The following is a 16,118-nucleotide window of genomic DNA, read 5'->3' on the forward strand; positions in this document are numbered from 1 at the left end:
TGGAAGCCTTCGGGACCCCAGCGTGGGGCTCAGCCCAGAGCAGGTACTCACTCCCTGAGGCTGCTTAGCAGAGATAAGCAGGAAAATTGGCCCCCTCAGGGCCCGAAACCATGTGTGACACACAAAGCATGGAGGGATGGGAGTGTTCAGCACATGCAAAGAGGTGACGTCTCTGCAAAGGACAGGAGCTTCGCTGTGACCCACAGGACCAGGGATGGCAGCAAATGCCACCCTGCACTCCCTCTGAGACAGGCAGGCCATTGAATGCTCACAGGTACCCTGCAAGGGTGGTGCTGTGGTGACCTGTGTCCCTGTCAAGAGATACAGCCAAGTCCTAACCCCATAGACCCGTGAATGTGACTTTATTTGGAAACAGGATCTTTGCAGGTGTCATGAAGTTATGGTCACATCACGGTGGGTCCTCAGTGTCTTTAGAGGAGGGGAGTCCAGACTCACAGAGGGGTAGGCCATGAGATGATGGAGACAGAGAGCAGAGAGAGGAGTCTAAGGGCTGAGGGGTACTGAGGACTGTGGAAAACACTAGAGTCAGTAGAGGAGCCTGGGACACTCTCCCCACATCCCCCAGAAGAAAGCAGCCTGGCTTGATTAGGACCTTGACACCTTGATCAGGACCTCTGGCCTCCAGAACCATGGGAGCAAACATCTCTGTCATTTTAAGCCATGCAGTCTGTGGCACTTTGTTATGGCAGCCACAAGAAACTACCATCATCCCTAACTCTCAGGTCTTCACAGTGTGAAAACTGAGTCCCAAGATGCTGAACTACTTGCCTGGGTCAGGCAGGCGGGCAAAGGGCATAGCAGGGGTCTCCCTCAGGCAGCCTGGGTATCTGGCTGCTCAGCCACCTGCATGGTGACCCCAGCATCTGTCCACTCATGTCTTCTGCCACACCCACTCCGTGTGTGCCCCAGAGTAGGAACTGCACCTGCTTTGCCTGTGTAAGCCCCAGGGTGCCTCCCAGGGCCTGGCACCTGCAGGGTCTGCAGAAAATGCCCACATCCAGACCTCAGGTCAGGGGTCACAGCTGGGAGGCCTGTGCCTGATGAGCATCTGTCTCATCTTGTCTGCTGGGTCTCACTCACCCACTCAGGGCATCAGCCACTGGAGGCTCTGAGGGCGGAAACAGCCTCCCAGCAGGGGTGAGTCAGTAATTAGCTGGTTCAGAGCCTGGTGGCTGGGGCCTTCCAGAAAGATGCTGCCCCCATCCCTACCACTTAGGAAGTGGGAATGTGCCACTTAGCGCATCCAGTTATAATTTCCTCAATGACACGTCTTAGGGCCCGGGGCCCGAGGGAAGGGCAGTGAGGGGTCAGTGTGCTGCCAAGGGGGCAGTGAGAGGCCCATCAGCATGGGGCACTGGACAGGGTGGCAACCAAGGCTATGGGTTCTGCATGGGTGGTGCCCCCAGGGTTGTTTTGAGAAACATAGGCTACACGCACACAGCCCACAGCCCAGGGCGCTCCCAGCAGGTGTGGAGGATGTGACACTGAGGTGCTGTGTGCCCGTCATGTGCTCTCGCACCCCCATTCAAGGAGCACAGCCTATGCTGAAGAGCCCGAGATGGGGAGGGCAGAGGGGCAGTGACGCCAAGTGACAGGGGCTTGGACAGGACAAGGCCGAGCCAGCCAGCAGGGAGGCTGTTCTGGAGCAGGAATCACTCCTGGGCTCTCCCGATGAGCCACCAGATTCTCAGTACCCAGGGGCAGGCCTAGGGCAGTGGAGCCTCCTCACGAGGCTGGAGGCCTCAGGGAAAGTGCGGTGAAAACAAGCAAGTCCCTGGAGCCCTGGCCGGCAGCCTCTGGTGACTGCTCATTGCTGGCTCCTTGTCCGCCAGGACCCGCCGTCTGATCCCTATCAGGGTGGAATGAGGCTCGATTCCGGGGCCTCCTCATCAGGCTGTTTGCCAGTTCCGTCCACACCCACGGGCCAAAGGGCTAGGAAAGGTAGATGGGAGAGACACTCTAAACCTCAGAAGAGTCATTCAGTCTGCTTCCGCGGGATATAAGTCAATCTGGGACGAGCCCTCAGGATTCGGTGTGAGCCATCAGACATTAGGCAGTTTGCACAGTGGCAGGTTCCGAGGGCAAGGCTCCCCCAGAGCAGCTCAGAGGGTCTCTGTGATGGGGGAGGTGGGAGATGGTGGCAGGGACCAGGGCAGGCACTGCGGGAAGAAGGGGAGGAGGCTTTGCCTGTGCATCTGCAAGGAGAGGGGGTGAGGCCACACAGTACACACCGCTTCCTCTACGGGGCTGGGACATCCTGCTTCCCTATTGACCAACTTCACTCATTCATTCATTCTTTTACTCATCCCTTGTGCATTTCACTCATTCCCTCCCTCACTCATTCATTCTGCCACTTCCTCACTCACTCATTCCTCCCCTCACTCATCCGTGCACTGATTTGTGCGTTCACTCATCCAGCCCTCGTTCCTCCCTGCTCTGGCCACACAGGCCTCCGTGCTTGCTGAGCTGCCCCCACTGCCCTGTGCCACTGGCCCAGCTCCCGGGGTGTCTACTTCAGGCTCAGCTTGAGAGGCCTCCTGAGCCCCCGGTTCCCACTGCCCCGAGCCCTGCTCTCTGCCTGCCGAGCGTCTGCTCCTTGCACACACACCTGCTGCCTCCCAGCATCTCCTCCACTGGGTTCTGTGTGTGCTTTACTGCGCGGCCCCTCAGGAAGACCAACACATTGCAGGAACCCAGTAGCATGGGTGGCAGCATGAAGGGACAAAGACCCACAGCTGTGCACCTTCTTGGTGCCTACAGCTCCAGCAGATGTGGAGTCACTCTCCCCAGGGCACACAGGCAGCTGGGAGATGTGACTGTGGTCAGCCTGACCCCAGGACACTCCAGTTTCTGTGGCCCAGGCTGCAGAATCAAGCCTGGTTTGGGCCCCAGTAGCCGGCCGGTGTGCCGGGGGACACCAGGAGGCGGAGAGGGGCGAGGGGTCTCCACTCACCTCAGGAAGAGCTCTATGTGGACCACGGCTGGTGCGATCTTCTCCACCACGTCGGCGATGAAGTTGAATTTGTAGCGCGGGCTGCTCAGCTGGCGGAGACCTGCGCTGGCGGGAAGGGCCAGGTGTGTCAGTGAGACCCTGATACTACCAGCTCCCAGAGGCCTATGCCCAAGGGGCAGGAGGAGGAGGCTCTTCCTGAGACCCCTGTCCCGGTTCCCAGCCAGCCTCAGCCCACACTGAGCCCGTTGGGGACCCCTACCCCACAGCAGTGCAGTGACACCAGGCATTTGGGAAGGGGACTCGCCCACCCCGAGAATGGTTAAAAAGGCTTCCATGTTCTGGGCTTCCTCAACCCTCTCACTGGACCCTGCCAGGCTGGCCAGGAGGTTCATAGAGAGGTTAGGACATTGCCCTGGGCCACACGGGAGTGAGGCTGGGGCCGGATCTCGGGTCAGTCCTCCTGGGCCTTGTCTGTTCCCTCATGCTGCGGCAATACCCTTACAGGAGAGAACTGGCCCTCTCCTCAGGGGCTCCCGCCGGTCCCTCCGAGCCCCGGGGCTACAGCAGTGTCCAGGCGGGGGTGTCGTGGAAGACCCCTGGGTGACCTTTATGAGCTACCCGGGCCCGGACACAGTGTGGCCCCTCTGGGCCAAAAGGGCTGCCAATTTCTGAGTCCACAGGGCCGTACATCTGTGTCTCACTTGGCCACACCCCAGCCCGCCTGGCCAGATGGTTCACGAACTTCTCTGGGCCCTTCCCGGGCTCAGATTCCTGCTGCCGTCAGTAGTGGGGGCTGTGGCTGCCAGGACCACAGGCCTGAGGCATGCGGTGGCACGAAGCCCACAGACCTCAGGGTTCCCTGCATGGCCTGCGCCAGGATCACTCTGGTTCCCATCATCTGGAACGCACACTGCTCAGCCTCGGTTGTGGTTCCCGGGCCCCGGAATGAGCACAGGGCTGGAGGCTGCACACACTAGGAGTTCGGCTGGGCCTGTCTGCTTTCTAGCTGTGTGGCCTCAGACAAATCACTTATATTTTCTGGGCCTCAACTCCTCATCTGGAAAATGGGACTGAAGATGCCCTCCTACCACATCTGTGGGAACTGAGTATGGAGGAGTGCAAACTTCGAGTCCCTGCCCGGGAGGCTACCCACCCACCCGGCACCCAGCCACCTTGGCGATGGGGAGCAAAGAGGGCTCAGTCCATAATGTCCAACTTTGCAGCCCACATTCCTCTTGATCTCTGGGAAGTGGCCGAGCATGGGGACTGAGGGAAAATCTGATTTTCTGGATCGTCCAAAGGCACGAAGGTACCGTGGTGGATGCCACTGTGGGGGCAGGGCCCAGGCTGCAGTCCATGCTGCTAGATACCACTGTGGGGCCAGGGCCCAGGCCGCGGTCCGTGCTGCTGGATGCCACTGTTGGGGCAGGACCCAGGCCGTGGTCCATGCCCCAGGAATCATCACGGGGCAAACGCAATCCCCAGGCACATCCCAATTCATTTCCCCAACTCTCCAGGGGCAGCTGGGGGGAGAAAACTTTGCCTCTATTTTAAAGGTGGGGACACTGAGGCTCCATAAGAAGAACCCCTCTGCCCAAGGACACATGACTGGGAGGGGAGAACCAGGATCTGAATGCAAGCCCCAGAGCTCCTTTCCCTGGGTGCCCCCACCTCTGCCTTGTGGCTCCCCAAGGCCCTGAAGAGCCCTTTAGCCTGAGCTGGGACCTGGGGGGTTGGCTTGAGCTCTGGTGTTGGGTCTCCCAGACTTCCGATGTCTGCCTCTCAACCGGCCCGCAGGCACCAGCCACACCAGCCCTCGTCCACTTCAGTCAGCCTGAATCAAAGGCCGCCTGTCTGGGGTGGCTAGAGCCTGGCTGGGAGACGCCGGCCACCGCGAGGCTCCTCATAGATCAAACTACTGCGGCAGAGTGGGGTCTCAGGTTCAGAGGTCACGTTAACAAGCACCCCAGGGGCAGGGCCTGCTGTGGGCCTAGGGCTCTCTGTGTCCACGTTTGCTTCCATGAGGGATGTGCTGCCCTGCTCCACACCTACAAAGCGGGCGGCTGCCTTGGTGAGGTGAAGCTGCCGTGCGGCCCGAGAAAGCAGTCCAGGCCTGTCCGCTCCTCCTCCCTGCCCCTGGGAACTTGAGTTCATTTTCTGGCCCCCAAGTAGAGAGGAAGGATACCAGCCACAAAGCCTGCTGCCTTGGTGAGGTTCAGAGCTGGTTCAGAGCTCTCACAAGATGCCCTCAGACCAACAATTCCCATGACCCAGGGGGACCCCAGGGCAACCCCCAGGCCCAGGCCCTCCTCCCTCCACCAGGGAAGACTCAGCGGGTCTGCTGCTCCCCTGCGTGCCCTGGGGCCTGAGGCTGGTGCCCCATGTGCCTCACCTGAGGAGAAGCACCAGGGCATGGGCACAGCTCCCAGTCGGGACCGTATCACCTCTCCCACCGTGTGGCCTTTGTCGGGCTGCCGACTCAAGTTTCTGCTCATCACCCACTTCTCTACACCTTCACCTGCACGACCTCTCTCTACTCTCCCTACCAAGATGCTCTGGCCGGTCCTGGGCCCGGCCCTAATCCTGCCTCCTCTAGGCAGCCCCCCAGCAGCCCCAGCTGGACCGAATCAGCCCCTGCTCACAGCCTTATTCAATCCATGTGTGCAGGGTGCCTTCCGTGTGCTCACCCGTGACGGCTGCTGGAGACACAGTGGTTCAGCTGGGGGCGAGGGTCAAGTCAGCAACTGCCCAGTGACAGCACAGCATCACCAGGGATGAGGCAGAGGGGAGCCCGGTGTGGGCTGGGTGAGTACAGAGGTGCCCTGATCCAGGCCTGGAAGAGCCCACGGGCAGGGGCACAGCACATGGAAAGCCATAGGCTGAGCCCACATTGCCTGTGCAGGCAGCCACGGCAGACGGGGACCTGGGCCCAGTGTGAACACAGCAGAAGGAGGAATGCCAGCGCCTCTCCTCCCACGGGTGATTAGAAAAGGCTGCCTTCCTGTGTGTCTCCATCCTGGACTCAGACACTCCAACACCCAGGGCCAGAAAGTTCTCTGGGCCCCCCCGTCCACCCCCTGCTTGACCTGGCCCAGGTCTCACCACGGCGGGGCAGCAGAGCTGGGGCCAAAGCTGAGCCCCTGGACCCCCTCAAGCCCCTGGGCTGCTGGGCTCCTGAACTCTGACCCAGCCTGAAGATCTACATGGCACTGCGGCCTCCACTGGAAGGACTTTCTCCCCAGTGTGGTCTCCCAGAGGTTACTTAAAATAGGTGCCACTCGATTTTAGAGGGGACGATTCGTTGTTAAACCCTCTGTAAAATATTCGTTAAGTAAAAGCCTTCCAGGAAACATCAAAATTCTACTACATGGTGGTTATTTGGGGTTGGGGTAAAGTTAGAGTGACTTTTTTTCATTTTTCAAAGAGAAAATAAAACAGGGCGGGAGAGCAAGGCCTGAGACAGAAGGGCCGTGGGGCTGGGCTGGGAGGTGGCCCACTTCCCACAGAGTCTCCAAAGAGAAGCCTGCATGTGTCCACCCCACACCCCAGGCTCCTGTGGGACAGAGACTGTCTGGTTCACTTCCACACCCCAGTGGTAACCAACACAAGGTGAGACATTTCAGAAGGAAGGGATGGAGCGGGGAGGAGGGATGGAGAGAGGAGGGGAGGAAGACAGAGAGAAGGGAGAGAAGTTCAAGGGTGCCCTTCTTGATGCTCTCTGAGCCAGCACACAGTAGGTCTGCAAACAGCACCCTGAAGAAAGAATGTGGGTCGGCTGATTAACCAAGTCTCCCAGCAGCCTCACAAAAGCAGCAGCACTGGCCCATTTTATGGCCCAGGAGACTGAGGTTGAGAGGCGAAGATCATTCACTGAGGGAGGGCAGGCCTGGCGCTGGCCCAGGTCTAGTGGATTTCAGGGTCTGGGCAACCCCAGAGCCTGGGGCACCCCTGCAGGGCCCCACCAGGTCCTGTCTCTTTAAGCGGACCTCGGTGGGTGGTGGGGTGGGGGCAGGGGCCTCCGTGCTCCAGCTCCTCCTCCCAACACGCAGATGAATCAGCCATGAATCAGGGGAAAGGAGGACGCGGTTCCCACTGCCTCTTTCCACAGGAAAACCGTGGGCCCCATGGCTGGGAAGGAGACTCTGTTTATTTGGGGTTTTTTGACAACCTCCACCCCCACCCCATCCTCGAGCCAAAGTTCTGAAGTCAACAGTCAGTCTCAACCAGATTCAACAGTCAGTCTCAACCAGATTCAGCTGTCAGCCCTTTTTTTTTCCCTCAATAAACTGGAATCTAAAGGCCCCAGAAGTTTCGGTCGGGAAAACCCTGACACAAATCGAAGCAATCAAGGCTCAAGGCTAGGTGTCTGGTGTCACCTCCCAGGAGAGGAAGGGGCACAGCAGGGCGCGGGGGAGACAAGCAGGGTGCCGGGGCTCCAGCTCCAACAGCCCTGCCTGACGGAGCTCTGAGGAGTCCTGGGGGACTATGGCCGACCCTGAGGGAGTTCCACGTGCTGGCTCTGGACAGTCATAACTGCCATGGAGCAGATGGCGACACTGAGGCCCAGATACCCCGCCAGGTTACCTTGTGCTGCTGCATGGTATGTGCACTGCGTAACTCCAGGCCCTTATTGACAAATATCAGAGTGGCCAGCTTCCCTGCAGTTGTGCAGTGCACAACCTGCCCAACTGTATGCATCAGTCCCTCTTGCCCATAATGTGCAGAGCTGGGACCGACACTCAGTTCTGTTCCTCCATCTCTAAGGTCCCTGCCTCTTCTTTTATTGCCCTGTGCAATTAGCAGACCCCTCTGTCACCCAGTGGTCAGCTGTGAGCTGGGGATAGACAAGCCATAAGTGGATAGCCATGGGTCCCAGCCTGTGACCATCTGTCCATAACAGTGACCATGGTCTATAGACCAGAAGGCAACATCTTAGCAGGCCATTCAAGGCCTGGGGTGTCCTGGTCCCCTTGACATCTGTAGCCTCACGTGCTGCCACTCTCCCCTATGGACCTTGGCTCTAGTTCCTGCACACACAGCCTCCTAAGTGTCACTGTGCCTTTGCACATGTGGTTCTCTCTGCCAGGAATATGCCCTTCCTGTCATTCCTCAGGGCCCAGGCCAGCAGCGCCTCCTCTGGGGAGCCTGCCCTGACTCTGCAGGTGCGGGATCTACCTCTCCTTCTGGGCCCAACAGCACCTCGTACCCTTCCCAAAGCTGGTCCCTTGGGAGTGTGCCTGTGGCCTGCACCCCTGCACCTGGGCTGGACCTGGCCCACAGCAGTTGGCAGGAAGCGAATGAGGGAGCGAATGAATGCTCTTCAGAGACAGAGGAGCCATTCCAGGGGCCCGCTCGACAGCCCCCAGCCCCGCCCACCACAAGGGGCTGCCTCCTGGGTCTAATTAGTTCCCAGGACAGCTTCCTGTGTTTTTCCTCCTCTGGAAAATTTGCCTGCCCCCTACTGAACTGTGCGCCCAGCCATGTCCCCAAGTGAACTGTGCCCCCACAAGCCTCAGGTCCAGCTGTGGCTCCCTGTGGCGTGGATGCTGCTGTCTGCCACCCTCAAGCCCAGGGACGTGTCCATGTGGAACGCAGGAGGGACGAGGGCTGCAGTCCAGGCCCAGAGCAACCCGCTGCCTCCCCCTCCACGGGCCACACCTCGCAGGCGGGACCCGATTTGGGCACGGGACATCAGGCTGGGCTCCGAAGTTTGTGATCTCATTGAATTCTTGCAGCAATTCTGCAAGAATTCAGGAACTGAGTCCATTTTACAGGCAAGGAAACAAGGCTTAGAGAGGTCACGGGACCTGCCCAAGGTGCACAGCCAGGCCCTGACCTTGGTGCTTCCCCTGCTCCATGCTGGCCCTTGGCAAATGTGACAGCCCGTCCAGCCCCAGGGGAGCTCAACCTAGACCCATCCTCAATGTGGGGCCAGCCTGGCTCCTCTGGCTGTGAAACTCCACACCCAGCTGGGCCGCGGCCAGCCCCTCGGAGGAGGAGGAGGCGTTGCCGCCAGCCTGCCTGTGATTTACCAAGAAGGCTGGTCCTTGTGCACAGTGCCATGGGTCAGGCAGGCCTCTGAGCATCCATGCCACTGAAGGCAAGGAAGACAGCCCCTGGCCCTCCTCTTACAGGAAGCCCTCCCTGCCTTGACCGGGGCCAATGAAACTCCCTCCGGCAGGGCCAGCACATGACAGCACCTCCACAAACACCGCCTTCCAGCTCCTTCCCTTCCTCGACCCCTCTCCTTCACTCTCACAAACTCCACTTCTGTAAGACGCGTCCACCTGCCATCCTTCCTTCACATCACCTTCTATGAGCCTGGCACTGTGCAAAGCACACTCAGTCCATCATCTCGTTTGTCCAGTGACCAGTGAGGAGGGTGCCACTGTTATCCATTTCACAGATGAAGAAACTGAGGTACAAAGAGCTTCAGAGACTTCTGGGGTAGAGCTGGGACTCCACCGTGAGCAGCCAGACATGAGGGACAGAACTGGGTCCCTGACCTGGCGCTCTGCCCGTTATGTGCTGGAGCAGGGTAATGCACACAGGTGGGCAGGCTATACACTGCACAATTCCAGGAGTTACCTGCTGCCCCTGCACTAGACCTGGCTTTCAGCTTGGGGAACATATGGACGTGTCCTCGCCATGTCTTGGCTGCACAAAGGACAGGGGTCTGTGATTTTAAACCCTGTCTCATCCACTAGTCCACAAACACCCTCATCAAAACTAAGTAAGGCCTCACTTCCCCCAAGGTACTAGGGGCCTGCCTGGTATTGAGAGCATTGGTTGGGGAACCAGGGGACCTGGCCTCAGGGCAGATCCATCCATCCCTACCTGAGTGACCGAGGGCAGCTTCCTATAGCTCCCTGAACGCTTTCTCATACAGAACCAGGATATCAATACCCCAGTGATGTGTTGAAGGCTTTGTGGGCCTGGAACACAGCCCAGGGTCACACGCTTGATCCTTGTAAAACCTGGTGACCTCCCTCCCTCAAAGCAAGCCTGGGTGGAAGGCATTCAGACCACCTGGCAGGCCCTGGTGAGCCTGTGGGAGGCACAGGCCCCCTTGTACCCGCCTCTCTACAACTAGATGCCACCGCCTCCAGAAAGCCCTCCTGATCTAGCCCTCTGTCCATTCTGAAGGTGGTTTCGTCCTCTTCTGGGCTCCATGCATTGCCATTGGTCCCTCACAATGCAGGATGGGGGTTTCACAGGGATCTGTGGCTGTGGTGATGTGGGCAGGAGGCAGTGGTTGGGGGCACCAAGCCTGCGAACCCGCCAGGAGACTATGCTTAGTCCTGAGGCTGTGGGAGTCACGGCCCAGCTTTCAGCAGGGAAGGTCCGGGTCTCGCCAAGTCCCCTCAGGCCGCTGTGTGGGGCTTCATGGGAGGGCAGTGGCCTGCTGGGGGAAGACTGTAGGCTGGCAGATGGGGTGAGGGTGCATTTGCTAGGCCAAGCCCTGGCAGGAAGGGCAGCTGCACAGCGCCCTGGTCTCAGCTCCAGTCCGGCTGGACTCCTGGCTCCTGGCGGCCTTGGCGAAGGCTCTTGGCCAAGCAGCTCTGCCAGCAGTTCCAAGTCCTCCAGTGCGGCCAGATGCTGTGGCTCGGCCCTGCCGCCCCAGCGGGAGTGGGCGGGGCAGGAGGGGAGGTGTCATCTTGCCTGAGTGGTCCCAGATGCTGAACTCCAACACATGTGCAGCCCCAGGAAGCTGCTAAGAGGATTACAAGCCAAAAGTCAACCCAAGTTCTTCAATAAATACAACCAGGAGATGCCGTCAGAACCTGCTTGGGGTTGCACAATAAAAACCAATGATTAAATGCCACCTTGTAAACTGCCCCGGGGCTGTACATTCTGAGCGCAAGGCGGGCTGCAAGGCCTGTTTGTCTGCAGCCAGAGGAGAGGCTGCATGGCCTCAGAGCTCTGGTTATGTGCAAAGGGAAACCCTTCTCCACACAGGCCCTTAGAAACGCATTTATCCCCGCTTTTACCACCCTGTGGATGGACATTTATCCGCTCTGTGCAACTGAGCTGCCTTAATGTGGACCTGAGAAGATGCAAGGGTTCTCTTGAGAAGTGGTGATCCTCCGTCACTGAAGGTACGCAAGAAGGACCCGGAAGGTTATAGGAGATTCACACATCACATGGGCCCTTGTCTCATTTCATGTCATCTGTAGAGGCCACACACCGGCCCAGGCCCCTGCCCTGCGAGGCTCCGAGCCTGGAGGAGATGGAGATCACGCAGAGAAGCTGACCGACGGTCACAGCTGTGTGCAGGGCCCACCGGAGACCCTGGGTGTGTTCACCAGGCAATGAAGGATGACCTGGGCACAGTGGCCAGGGCAGGCGGCTCAGGGGTGGTGAGACATCCAGGAGAGCCCACCACACAAAGGCGAGGGAAGGAAACTCCAGGTAGTGGGGACTGTGCGTGCAAAGGCCCCAAGGTAGGAAAGAGACCAGTGAGGCTGGAGCACAGGGGATCAGGAGACAGTGGGAGACGGCACCGAGGGTGGTGTGGGCCAGGTGGCAGGCGCAAGGCCCTGTGAGTCAAGGTAAGTGTTGGAGTGCCTTGCGGGGAAGCCTGCAGATGACGGGCAGGACAGATTGACCAAGGTGATCCTGGCTGCTGTGTGAGAAGTGATGGAAGGGAGGATGGTGGGGGGAAGTCAGAGCACCCCAGGAGACATTTTGTGGGTGAGCTGAGAGGACTCCTGGGGCACAGGACAATGAGGGGCGGAGGGGAGTGAGGGGTGGAGGGGAGGGAGGGGCAGAGAACAATGAGGAGCAGAGGGGAATGAGGGGTGGAGGGACGGAGGGGATCAAGGCTTCCCACTGAACATCCTGGTGCTCCTCTCAGTGCAGCTGGGAAGAGTGGAGCCCAAGGCTGCTCCATAGTCATCTCCACACAGCTCTAGCTCAGGAGAGACCTGAGGGCTGGAGATAGGGCCTGAAGGCCCAGCACCTGGGGAGGACTTAATGGCAGCTGAGCTCACAGGGAGGGGGGCGGTGAGAAGGGACCAAGGAGACCCTCCTGCCTACAGAGGGTGAGAGAAGGTGGAGGAGTTGACACGGGGAGGGGAGAGGACAGCACAAGGAACCTCAGCCCACAGGAGGCTGCCCTCACCAGGCAGGACTTCCTCCCAGAAATGCCCGGCAGCGCCTGGCACACCACTAAGTGTGGCCGGCACCCAGCAACTTCTGCCCAGGAGGGCGGAAGCCTGGCTACGCTGCTGGAATACTCCATGGAGGCTGAGCCTGATGGAGCCGGGGGCCCAGGCCTGCCCCGACTCCCAGGCTCAGGGTCCTGCCACCCCCTGCAGACGAAAAGCCCCACAGAGCATAGCCTTCAAAGCCAGCTAGACCCAGAGCAGGCCCAGCCGGGTCACTTCCTGACCATGTGACCTCAGAGCAGTCCCTCACCCTCCTTGGCCTCCGGCAACACATCTGCGCTGCCTGGGAAAGGACCAGGCTTGCCGTGGGAAATGAGACAGGACTGGGGAGAGGCCGGGCACCTCAGGCCTCCACAGGGAGTGGACTCTGCGTGTCACCCTGCCGAAAGCTGGGCGTCCAAGGTCCCCGTGCACCGGGCTACAAAGGCAGGGCTGCACACCGTCCACAGTGTGAACGGCACCCTGGAGATGGCCAGCAGCCTCCTGCCTGCACTCTCTCCCTCCCCTCCCCATTGGGCCCCAGCTCCCCACCCCCTCCCTGGCTCCATGGGCTCTGGTGGTGACAGGGCTGTCAGGTTCTGTGCAGGTCTCTGCCTTGCCCATGCCCTCCCCGTCCTCCCCATCCTTCCCCGGGCAGCTCCCACTCCTCCTCCCCAGCTTGGCACAGAAGCGCCTCCTCTGGAGAGCCTCTCCTCACCTTGCCGGGTGAGACAGATTCGGGTTGGTCACCACAGTGATAACAACATGTGAAATAGCGCGGTCTGGGGTCGCCCATCAGGCAAGGGGCGTGTGCCTTCGTGCCTGGCAGCAGCTCTCCTGCAGGTGCTGCTGTCACCCCCGCTTCTCATCTGGGGAAACTCAGGGTGAGTAAGTGGTCCTAGGTCACCTCATCGGGAAGAGGTGCGCTGGGACCGCAGATCCCAGAGCACTGAGGCCTCAGCCCGTGACCCCACGCTCGTGGCCGTCTCCTGGCCTTCTGAGCTCCCCATGCACCTGTCTGTGAGGATCAGACTATTTTCCTCCTCGCACCCTCCCTCTGTCCCCTTGATGGTCTGTGAGGCTTGAGGGCACCAACAGGGTCTGCTACATGCCTGTGCCCTGTCACCAGCCTGGGGCCAGCCAGGCACACAGAGAAGGCGCCTCACGACATGGACTCCAAGAGTCAGTGAGTGTCTTGGAGCACGCAGGCTGCCTCCAGCTCCCTGCCAGCCCTGAGCCCTGCAGCCCTATTCTCATAGTGCCTTCCACGGTGGGGAGCAGGGTGGGGAGGTGGCCCCCATTCACACAGCTGGGCTGCAACGGGCAGGCCCAGGAAAGGGACCCCAGCACCAAGCCCCAATCTGATGAGCCACCGTGACGGTGCAGCAGGTGTTGAGTCAATGGCAACGTCTCTGAGACCCCGCAGCCCCACAGTCGCACCCCTCAGCTTCCTGGGCAGTCTCAACACAAGCCAGACCTCATCACCCTCACCCCCATGATGGTTTGAACGTGTTCCCTCCAAAACAGAGGTGTTGCCAATGTGATGGTATGGAAAGGTGGGGAGTTAGGAGGTGATGAGGTCACGAGGGTTCCTCCTTTCCAGCATGGGCTGAAGCTCCATATGAGAGAGGCTACAGGCAGCGTTCCGCTTTGTCCCTGCCTGCACTTCTGCTGTGTGAAGACACAGCTTCCTCCCTTCTGCAGAGTGCAGCCCTCACCAGACAACCGAGCCTGCTGGCACCTTGGTCCTGAACTTCCCAGCCTCCAGAGCTGTGAGAAATACATCTCTGTCCTGTATAAACTGTCCAGTCTCAGGTGTTGTACCAGCACAAGACGGACCAGGACTCCCTGCCAAACCCTGCGGTGACTCTTCCACATAATCCTAGCTAATCCCGGGTGATGCTTCCCACACGGGGCTCCCAGGAACCCCAGTGTGCTGGGAGGAGGACATGTGTGTTCTGCCAGAAAAGAAGAGCTCTCTGTTGAAATTCTCCAGGGAACTCCTGGGTTTTATCAGTTGAGAACACGGCAGGTTTTCTCAGAACCTCTGATAGATTGAGGCTGTGAGTCTCCACTACAGGAATAGAGCGCTCAGTTTCCCAACCTTTTTAGACCATGAAAACACTTGGAATTGTGTTCCGAGGACCACAGAAAAATTAGGAAGCCCTCTGCAGGCTTCCCAGGTGCGCTGGCAGTTGGTGCTCCCCATGGTGCTCCTGAGGCTCCAGGGAGCCTGTTCTGGCAGCTACTGCATCTCTCCCTGCCACCTGCAAGCTGATGGTACGCAGGGCCCTGACTCCTAACCATGAACCTGGGGCCCAGTGCTGGTCTTCAGTGAGCCCCTGTTCGGCCGCAGCAGAGCCTGCCTTCCTAAGAGGCACCCCAAACAGGGAAAAAGGTACAGCAGGTTTTCCAGCATTTTCCTCCACGCACAGAGTCAACCTGCACAGTGAGATGCAACTCAGAGCCGACTGCCTCAGGGGAGGCTGTTCTAGGGTCTGACCCCGACCTTCTCTCCCCAGGCAGCCTCTCCCTGGGGCACCCTAAGCAGTTCAGGGACCTGCAGCCTGACCCTTCCCACACAGTCCTGTGGAGACGCGCCCTCCACCACCGTCGCAAGGAAAGGAGGCGTCACCCAAGAGAGCACCAGGGCTGGAGATTTAGGGCAGAAAAGAGTGTCCTTCATCCAACACCCAGACAGAGCAGGGGTCCGAGGACCAGGTGAACGGGCACGAGACATCAGTTCTGAAGAGACCAGAGCTGGTAACAGTCCTAGATGAGGCCCCTCAGGTGGCCGGGAGACCACCGGGTTCCCTTTTGACTAATTCTGTGACCTTGGGGACAGCGGTCTACCTTTCTGGGCCTCAGTTTCTTCATCTGAAAGACCAGAGGGCTGGTGGGATGATTTCTGAAGGGCCACCCGGTGGTGCCCAGGGAAAGACGACCTCGAGCTCGGCCTTAACTCCCAGCCTTAGTTTCCCCAAGAGAAAGAAGCTTCACTTCCTCCCTGGCCCCAGAGCGCTTACCCAACGGGCAGGCGCCCTTCTGCAGCTGGCGCACGGGCGTCCCGGAGAGCTGCAGCGCGCGGCGGCTGGCCGCCTGCAGCGCGCACACGTTGGCATAGGTGTGCCCGTCGGTGCCACACACGGCGTGCGTCCAGCGGCAGCGGCACAGGCCGCGCACGCACTCCAGGCTCTCCCCACAAGGCGAGTCCAGGGGGCTGCCGCAGGGCTCGCCCTCGCTGGCGGCGCACACCAGGCAGCAGTTGCAGAGGTCGGGCACGTAGCCGCCGGGGCAGCGGGGGCTGGGACACCGCGACACGTCGCAGCGCGCGGGACACGGCGCCGCGGGGGGCTCCCGGGCCAGCGCCAAAGCGGCCAACGCGGCCAGGAGTAGCGCTCGCGCCTGCATGGCGGCCAGGCCGGCGGCGGGTGGCAGCGCGGGAGACCGGGCGGGAGCCGGCGGGGACAACGAGGCCGCTGCGGGGCCGGGCGCCTACGGATGGGACTGGGGTGGGCGCGCGGTCACATGCGCCTGTGGCTCAGGCTAGGGGGCAGTCGGGACAGCAGGGGCATCCCCGGGGCGCGGGGAGAGCAGGGACTTCGGCTCCCTCCAGCCTGACGGTCCCGGGCAGCGGGCCCGCGCCTTTAAAGGCGACCGCCCAGCCCGCCCTCGCTGGAAGGGGCGGCCCGGCCTCTCCGCCAGCCCCGCCCAGGCCCCGACAGGGCCCCGCCTGGCCTTCCGGGCCTGGACCCACCCAGCAGGCCTTGGGACTCTGGTTTGCCTGGTCGGGAAAACCCGGGGCTACAGACACGCAGGGGTCCTTTCTGGTGGAGACCCCCAGGCCCAGCCTAGCCCAGTCAACCTTGGGGGATGCGTTTTCCCCGCTCTTGAGGGGTCTGTCCGGGTCCAGGCTCCTCTGTGCCTCAGTTTCCTCCTCCAGGAAAGGGGAATTGACAGCTTTTCTCAAGCTCATAGGGTGGTTGGAAGAATCA

General features: G+C 60.2%; 1 protein-coding gene across 4 annotated transcripts in view; it reads right to left on the bottom strand.

The window, feature by feature from the left end:
* Positions 1-15,785, bottom strand: part of HTRA3 (HtrA serine peptidase 3) — a 38,312-nt gene extending 22,527 nt beyond the window's left edge. For all 4 annotated transcript variants that reach the window (XM_033213605.1, XM_033213606.1, XM_033213607.1 and 1 more), the window contains exons 1-2: positions 15,150-15,785; positions 2,975-3,074 (exon numbers count right to left, since the gene is read on the bottom strand). In XM_033213605.1, coding sequence (XP_033069496.1) covers positions 2,975-3,074; positions 15,150-15,534 — 485 coding nt within the window. In that variant the 5' untranslated portion in view covers positions 15,535-15,785. The remainder of the gene's footprint in view (positions 1-2,974; positions 3,075-15,149) is intronic.
* Positions 15,786-16,118: the final 333 nt, after the last annotated feature.

This window comes from Trachypithecus francoisi, unplaced genomic scaffold, assembly GCF_009764315.1.
Source record: "Trachypithecus francoisi isolate TF-2019V2 unplaced genomic scaffold, Tfra_2.0 Lachesis_group1, whole genome shotgun sequence".
NCBI lineage: Eukaryota > Metazoa > Chordata > Mammalia > Primates > Cercopithecidae > Trachypithecus > Trachypithecus francoisi.